Source organism: Buceros rhinoceros, unplaced genomic scaffold, assembly GCF_000710305.1.
Source record: "Buceros rhinoceros silvestris isolate BGI_N320 unplaced genomic scaffold, ASM71030v1 scaffold7752, whole genome shotgun sequence".
Taxonomy (NCBI): Eukaryota; Metazoa; Chordata; class Aves; order Bucerotiformes; family Bucerotidae; genus Buceros; species Buceros rhinoceros.
The window spans coordinates 36,078-45,066 of NW_010400707.1; the positions used below are offsets into that span (position 1 = coordinate 36,078).

Here is an 8,989-nt window from a genome sequence, read left to right on the forward strand (position 1 = left end):
GAACTTTTTCTTGAACTTCGGTTCTTCACTTCAGATGTGCTTACTGGTAGTATTTCTTTTGTATCTTTTTGTTTCTTCTGTATCACTGTGAAGAATCTGGTCTACTCTCATGTTCTTTGCTGAGTCCATTTTTCAGCCTTCATAAGAAAACACAATGAGGGAAGCTTTCTCCTGCTCAGCCCAAAATACCCCTTCTCTATCATTTCTCCTGTAATCTCTTGGGGATTTTGCACGCAAGCTTCCTTTCGCTCTGCCTCTAGTACAGCTGAGAAAATATGCTCTGATAAAGAGAGCAACATCCCCGAAGCCCTGGACTAGCCCCATTTATACCTCTAGCAACTAAGGACACGCACCAGCTTAGTTAATGTGCTCAGCATTGAAGGATTTGGTTTTCCCTTGCCACTCTCCCAGAGTACAGGAAGAATTCAGCCACAGCTACTGGGGTGGAAGAGCAAGGAGGAGAGAAGCCACCACTGTAGTTAATAGCACTGACTGATGCATCCTGCCTCTGAAGTCGATACGAACACTACATATCTTGCCAATCTTCGTGTTAAATGCTAGAGGATTTGGTGGGGGGGAGGCGGGGGGGGTGTCAGTGGCAAGACAGCAGCCAGGGGGTCCGAGAGGGAAGGTTGCAGCAGCACAGCACAAATGTGATGCCTTCATTACACTCCGGGGGTTAATGAGAAAGAAAGGGCAGTGGAAATTCTTGTAAGGCTTTAAAAAGCTCATTGGTTTTCCATTTCTTTTATGACTGTGGAGTAACTTAGGCTGCTGTGTAAGTCCCTTCTGAAAGGCCATAAACCATAGTAACCTGGATGTACTACATCAGATTAGGAAGTATGGGTCGAGGAGAAAGTTGTTAAAATTTTGCTGTATTTGGGAAATAAATAGCTATGTCTGCACTGGGACAAGTAGCATTTATGTACACAGATGAAGTGCTGAGTCCAGGATGCAATAGTTTTGAGGGACTGTACACAGCACTAATTTTCCAATAAGTAGAGAAATAGATTCCATCTGATATATCCGTAAGATCTTGAGGCAGTTTGTAACACAAGGTCACATTTCTCATTTTGATTTCTGTAAGCAGAAGAAAAACGATTCAGGAATGGAAAAAGGGATTGTTTAGATTCCATAGAACTGGGTTACTTATGTTAGGTGTCATCATAAAATTCCATATTAAGAAAGATGTTATATTTAGTCTCAGATGGATATTTTTCTTAGGCTTTGTTTCTTCTTGGACTTGGGAAATGAATCGGAAAATCACACAGGATTTGAAAAGCTCAAGCTGCTCTGTCATTTTCTTCCCAAACACCATTTTGCTTCATCCCACCAGACTTGATACTGATGGATTTGTGTGGGGGGAAAAAAAAAAATTAAAAAAGGAGACAGATGAAAATATATACCTCTCCTGCTTCTGCTTTCTGGTACAGGAAAATAATTGGTCGGTCATTCCTCAGACTGTAGATACTATCCCCTCAGCCATTTTTTTTTCCTGCTGTTAGGAAGCACATGGAGGACTTGCCATCATAAAGTAGTGTGGCAAACCAGGATTTTTAGGAAGTCATAATTTGAGGGACCACCGTCACCTTCTGAAATAAAGTTGAGGTGTTGTAATTTCACGTCTTTACCAGGAGAAGCTGCACGTGCTTTGTTACATGTAGAAACCCATATCGGGGTGGTAGAGTGTGATGTGGTGAGGTGCTCTGTCCTAGATGAGTTTTCTGTTCTCAGAGAGAAGCCCAATGCGAAGAGAGAGCAAGCTCGTGGTTCTGCTCTGCACATGCAGCTTCTCTGTGCTTGGTTACACAACTGAGCAAACAAACTGAACTGTAGGCAGGCAGGGAATGCTAACAAAGCTGGGCACCCGGGATCCGGGAACTGCTCTGCACAGCGCTTCCAGCGCGTCCAGAGCACCAGGATGCACATTCTTGCCTGGGAGCCCAGTGAACTCCTGAGACCTTCCAGATGCTGCATCCTGGAGCACTGTATTGGCTCAGAAGCAAATACACATGGGAAGATCAGAGTAATGAAAACAAACAAACAAATGAAAACACAATAAAATGAGTAGTTGCTTCACCTCTTCCTCCCCCAGACTTAGATCAAGTTATAAGATCTGCATCTCCACCTGCCATTTTGAAATTTTTCTGGTTCCTGCTCTCAGTGAGAGGGAATTCAGAGCAGTTTTCCTGGCACAGGCTCACTCTCTACCCGCTACTTGACCTCCTCCGGAGTTGTTTTGGGATGATCCATTTTCTTTAAGTCAGCGCAGGGAGCGGATACCACAAACTGGACTTCCCTCCTTGCTGCGCTCTGTTTTTCAGAGGTGATGTAACCCTCTCTGTAATGCTCTCCTTCCTCAGTAGACACCACAAAGACCACATTTCCCATGAAGATCATTCCTCCTGTAGCCCAGCAGCACTTAGGGAATGCATGGTGCCTCTCACACTCGTTAGACCATCAAGTGAATGCAGTCACTGTGTTTTCATCTGTGCTGGTTTTTGCACTGGTCTGTCAAAATGCATTTTGGGCATTTCAAACTCAAATGGAGGGTGAATGACTTGCTAATAGAGTTTCTGGCTCTCTGGATAACAGTTGTTAGGTTACCAGGAATATAAGACCTTAGGTTCTGAAAGAAAAATATCACAGACACATACTAAACAGACAAAAGGGAGTGCTGTCAAATCCTGCTTTCTGATGGGATAATGTATCTGCTACCCAAATTTTCTATTGCAATAGCAAGTCTGGAAAATGTAATCTTTTACGTACCAGGAAACAAGGATTATGCAGGAATGTCTGCTGTGACACATTTCCATGTGGCTTTCTGCCCTTGTGCAGGGGAGAGGCTACTGCTGCCCTCCTCCGTGGTTAGCCCTGAGCTCCTATGCTGACACGGATGCCCACGCAGAGCCAGATCGATTTGAATTTTGTGGATCTATGTCCTCCCCCCCGCCATTCAACCACATGCTAGAAACATTTTTAAATGTTCTTTAAACTGAGTACGCAGCATAAATAGATAAAAGATTCTGGAGCAATGCCGTTGGCTGACATTTGATAGAGTGTCTTACTATTGTAAATGCCTGTGTTAATACTTGGACTGCTCTGAAGCACAGTCTTTTCAATCAGTAGCACTCTTCTTAGTTGGAGTTACAGAAGTATGTGTGCCAGAGCTAATATGTTTGCAACGTACATTTGTTTTTACAGGTGCAAAGGGCCAGGTCTCGAAGGCTGTCCAAATGGGTGAGTATTTCATCTGCTACAATTAGCAACAGAGCTGGAAAGAATGCATGTGTGTTTACATTTCCACGCTGGACACTGCAAGGCTGGGACTAAAGTTAAGTCTTCAGCTCTGTACAGGGAAGTGACAGATTAGATCAGGCTGCGACCTGTAAAAATGATTTAAAGAACTGAGAAATATTCCTACTGGCACAAGACTCCAAAACCTTGTTCTGCTTAGCTTATTTGTCAAGGTGAGACCCGGGATCTGTTACTGGAGAACAAAAGGAGGAGCTGGAAAAAGAAAAGATAAATGGCTAATGTCAGAGGGAGAGATGTTTAGGATTGATATGGTTACCTGCGTTACAGAGAGTTCATCTCAGAGGCCCAGGGAGTCTTTTCCAGCCCTGCGATCCCTACACCTCCAAGCACTCTGTGCACAGATGGACAGTCATTCTCACACTAGATCTTCATTGCACTGTTCGGCCTCATGACTTGTTCAAGGTCATGCAACAAGCAAATGTGTTTCTCTGACTGAGGAATTTACTTTCTGGCCACAAAGTCATGCTATAGCAAGACAAATTCAGCCTAGATGTGCTGTTAAACAGTGACTCTATTTAACAGTAATCCCTGGGGCAACTTAGAGGTGTGATGAATCTGTAAGTACAGACTGAAAAACAACCTTGGAAAACAGGTTTTTCTTTTTGACTTCAGTTTGAAATGACCCAAGCTCTAATAAAGAGGCAGCAATCTGTACATTCAACGTGGGTGGTTCACAAGTGATCTGGCCTCAGATATTTGTACTTAGGGAGGACGGCTGACAATCAGAAGTTCATTGTGACCTTTACAGCATGGCTCTCCCAATAATGGTGAGATGTCACCTTCATTGCTGGCATCACAACTGCATGTGCCTTCTTGGTATCTCTTTCTCACCATGTACTTCATGTTTCTGCTCACATACAGGCTGCCTGTGGCTGGCATATGTAGGCTGCTTTGATGCTTATGTGCTTGGTGTGATTGTCAGAGAAGGGACAAATCTCCTTGCTTAAGCTATTAGGAGCAGCTCCAATTGCAAGTTTGACAGAAGAGTGGAGACTTTGAACAGATTACTAGATGAGGCGCTTAAAAATACAGATTCCCAAGATATCTGAAGTGTCCAGTAGGTTTAAATGGATGTCCAGAGTGTGTCTTTGGTCAAAACCTAGGGCTACATGCAACTCCTGTAGGGTTTTTTTAAAATCTTACACCTAAGCCTTTTTCTTCTCTTTCTACATCCCCTCCTGTCTTGCAGCTCCAAAATCCCATCTATCGCAGCTGGTGTTGTCGGAGGTCTCCTGTGCCTGGTGGTGGTCGGCTTGGGCATCGGCCTTTACTTGCGGAGGCGCCACATTGTCAGGAAGCGGACCCTGCGCCGGCTGCTGCAGGAGAGGGAGGTGAGCACTGCCAGCACAGCTGTGGCTCCGGCTGCTTTATCTGGGGCAATGGGTGCTGGCCACCTCCTACCACAGAATTAAAGCACCGTGCATCTGCCTTGTAACTTCTTCTGGTATGAGTGAGAACAGAACTAATTCTGTTGAGTGATGGCCAAGCCCTTGGGCTTGGCAAACACGGCGTCTGCTGCGCTAGTCGGAAAAGAGGTGCAGTGTACACCTAACACCTTCTCACTTAATCTCAAGACGGATCCCTCTGGATATAATTTCCTAAAGCTTTAGGGGATTTGGATGTCTAAATCCAAATGAATATCCTTCAGTTTGTTTACTCGGAAAAAACTACGCCTCCAGGGTGAGGTGCTCTGTGTTTGCTGATCCATACCACCTTGCTGCGTTGACCTTCAGCCTCAAATCATTCTTCCCTCCAGACAAGCCTTGAGGATACTGTGGCAACTTGGGCACTTTTAAAAATTTGACCCCCTTGATCAGGCATGTGCCTGATCCTGCAAAAAGAATGAGAGAGAAAGGAGAGGAGGCAAGAGAATTGAGGAAGCGTTTGCGTCTTGTCTTTGGTTTGTTTTTAGCACAGAAAAACCACACAAAGCCATCAAAGCAAATGGTTCACCTTGTTGAGTATGAACAAGGTTTCTACGCTGCTTTTTGGTTTCTGCATGTTTCTGTGTGCGTTACAGCATCACCCTCTGGGTAGCTCACATACAGAATAGCAAAATTCATTATCCTGGATTAAAGCTGCTGTTTATGATTAGCCCCCTTCTCTTTCTAGTCCAAACCTAGTAAACAATTAGCAAATTGTATTTAGCATTCTGCTAAAAGCCCAGTTGCAGCTTCCTTCAGTGCTTGCTGGTTTGCAGAGTCAGCTGCTAAAATCGTTGAAAAAAAAAGCTGTCCTGCTTTTAGATGCACTACCTAACAATATTTTACATACCACTGTATTCAACAGTTATGATAGTGGAGTTCAGTTTGTGCTCAGCTCATAGTGTACCCTCAGGACTCCTCAAAACGAGGCTATTTCTTCACAACAGCTAAAATCCCATTTTATCTAACTAAATATGGTTTTATTCAAAGGAAAGGAAATAGAAAAGGCACTGTTAAAGGGAAAAAGCTGTCTTACACATCAAAAGAGTGTTAAATATCTCTGTTTGGAGGGCATAATTGCTGTTTGCAATAAAACTTAAATCAAAATTTGAAAATACCAGTAGTCAGTTCAACACCTCCTCTTTAGCTGAGGAAAGAATCAGAGTTTCAGGTGCTGTTGGTAAACCCTGCAGTCTGGGGAAGCCACTGGTGCCGTGCAAATTTCATCCCGCTGAACAAGAGCAGGCCTGAAAGATTGCAGGTGATTCTTGCCCATTATGTAGAACATTTTTGTAGTTTATTTGCAAGTGTTAAAAGAATCTTCTTTAGCATCTGTGGTAATTACATTGTTCTTCATGCCACGTGTTTTAAGGCTTTGAAGTCGAAGCCTTCATTTGAACAGTAGCGTTCCTTCACTCTCCTCCAAAACGGCAGTCACCGCTCTGTGACTGATTTTACCTCTGAAATTTGGAGCAACTCTAGATATTTATTGCTGTAAGTCAAAGTGGAGCTGTCCTCCTGTAAACTTCAGGTGGAAAGGATTTATTTGCTTCCCCAAAGCGTGCTGCTTGCTCTACTCCTAGACCGTACATCCTTCTAACATCATCATCTTTCTGCACCAGCTTGTCGAACCACTGACACCCAGCGGGGAGGCACCAAACCAGGCTCATCTGAGAATTTTAAAGGAAACAGAATTTAAAAAGGTCAAAGTTTTAGGCTCTGGAGCTTTTGGCACTGTCTATAAGGTAAGATCACAATGTTTCTCTTCCCCTTTTCATCTTGGTTTCTTTTGCAGAAGCCACCCACGTAAAGCATGAGCTGGGAGCTGGGACCATTTGTAGATTTTTTTTTTTTTTAACTAGATTTGATAGCATGTATATATTGAGTGGTAGAGAGATGACTCAATCATCATTAGTTGTGTTATGAATGGTTGGGCTCAATGATCTTAAAGGTCTCTTCCAACCAGATGATTCTGTGAACCAGGTAAGATGTTGCCAAAGCCATACTGCTGAACTTGGAGAAGAAAGATCTCAATTCTACAAACTAGCACAGCCAGATACACCTTTCTGTGAATATTAGGAAAAAAATAAATTCACTTTGCTCTTTTCTGTGTATTCAGCTGTTTTTCTGTGTAGTCTCGCATCTTCTTTTTATAATTGTCAATCACTCTTTCATTAGAACTGACTCAGATGTGTGGAAGTGTCTACACACCTTCAGTTGTGTAGGTCCACAAGGTTTCTCTTGGAGTTTGTTTATCTCTGCATTTCTTCACCAAGTTCCACTTTTCTGTGCACCTCCTTTTATTCAGGATGTGTGTTTCAGGCTTTGCAGTAGTACCGAAATATAAACTGTGGATTCGTAGGACTCTTCATAAAGCTCTGTAATCTGAAGCAGGCTTCCAGCTATGGCTAGGAACTTCAGGGGCACAAATCACATTGACCTCTGAAAATGTGCACCGACTTTGGCAGATTCTTCAGCAGAGTGTCCTCGCAGAGCCATGTCGTTCACCTGCCGTCTAAATGGCCCTCTGATACTATAGCTGTAGAGCACTGAACCACTTGGTTAGGACTGGAGTATTTGTGCAGGGCAGATGCCAAATTGTTTTCATGAGAAAATGCCAGTTCTTCCCATCCTAGGCTTTCTAAATTGGAATTGGCAAGGTTTTGCACATGCAGTTGCAGTGATGAGCTAATTAATTAGATTTCCAACTGCAAAAGTTGCTCTTTATGCATCTCTTGGGCTATTTATACAGGGACGGTAATGAACATGGCTTTTCAAAAAAATACAGTAGAGGTAACTGGAATTAACAGCATTTTAACGCCCACAAGACACATTTTTTGCGTATTTTTATCATAAGCCATGTCTTCCCATTGCTCAGAATATTTAAGTCTACTCAGAAGATGTAAAATGTATATGTGAGAATTAACCTGTTAGATATAAGACTGAGTAACTCTTTGTACTTCTTTTTGGTAGGGACTTTGGATCCCAGAAGGGGAGAAGGTTAAAATTCCTGTTGCTATTAAAGAGTTGAGAGAGGCTACATCACCAAAAGCCAACAAGGAAATACTTGATGTAAGTTTTCATGTTTGTTTTGGCAAATTGTCAGTGGTCTGTGGATTTTCTTCTGTAACAACTAAATGGATTTCAGGATTTTTGGGTGGGAAAAAATATTTTGCACCCCAAACTGAATTCTTGATCTAGAAGTACTGGGCATTGTAGCCTAGTCTGTGAAGTGCTTTTGTGTCTCCTGTGAACCCCATGCTTGCAGTCCAAATACTGATGTTATACTCACGGGTAGCACCTAAGGACAGGTGAGGACCATAAATTTACAGCTAATTCTTTACACAGTTTTCTTTATTCTGATGTTTCAGACCTTAAACTGTGGCATTCATTGCTGTTACAGCGGTACAACTAAACAAATAACAGGATCTTTGAATCCTGACACTGCAGATTATCATGTTAGTTGCTTGGTTCCATAGGATTAAATGAATTATAAATCCAAAAGAAAAAAAAAATCCCAGATGTCTGATTTCTCTGCCGTAAACAGCAAGAAATTATCTCACTTCCCAAACAAGGCATGGGAATTCTACTTTCTTGCTTACATATAGCTCATCCCTTCAGAAAACAGGGCAAAAGGCTATGAGACATTGATTGAGGAGTTTATAAATGTGTGAGTTCACAACAGATGAGCCAGAGTCCTAAATACAGAGTTCCCTGGTCTTGGAATAGCTAAAAATCTGATCTAGATCCAAAACCGCAGAACATACAGCACCAAGGGTGTATATTCCTTTAGCGAGGAGAGAGGGATGCTCAGCTGTTCAGTGTAACTGCAGTTCAGCTTTCCGGTACTGTGGTTCAGTCCTCAGCAACAAGAAGCGGGAGGGGCACAGTCCTGTTCAGCCCTTTGAGCCTTGAGCTGGGGCCTTCTGGGTCACCTTGGAGGATGGGTCAGCCAGGCATGCCCCCCTGCAATTTGATAGAGATGAAGTCTTTAAGCTTCTCTTTGCTATGTCTGCATGAGTGTGGCTCTGGAAAGCGAGGGTTGGCAGGCTGGATTTGGTAGGGGCTCATCAATCCAGTGCTTGTTTGCAGGGACATCCCTGGTACATCCCAAATGGACCTGTGAAGTGCAGGTCCTGGGACAGCCTGTTTGCCTGGAAGCGATGGTGCTGTTAGTTAATCAAACACGCAAATCCTTCAATCATGGAAGAAAACTGTAGAATTTGGTTTTTTGGTAGGCACTGAAC

General features: G+C 43.1%; 1 protein-coding gene across 1 annotated transcript in view; it reads left to right on the plus strand.

Annotated features, from left to right (window-relative positions):
- EGFR (epidermal growth factor receptor) overlaps positions 1-8,989 on the plus strand; it is a 43,062-nt gene that overhangs the window by 20,150 nt on the left and 13,923 nt on the right. Inside the window, exons 15-18 of the mRNA XM_010131984.1 lie at positions 3,205-3,240; positions 4,508-4,649; positions 6,365-6,487; positions 7,716-7,814. Coding sequence (XP_010130286.1) covers positions 3,205-3,240; positions 4,508-4,649; positions 6,365-6,487; positions 7,716-7,814 — 400 coding nt within the window. The remainder of the gene's footprint in view (positions 1-3,204; positions 3,241-4,507; positions 4,650-6,364; positions 6,488-7,715; positions 7,815-8,989) is intronic.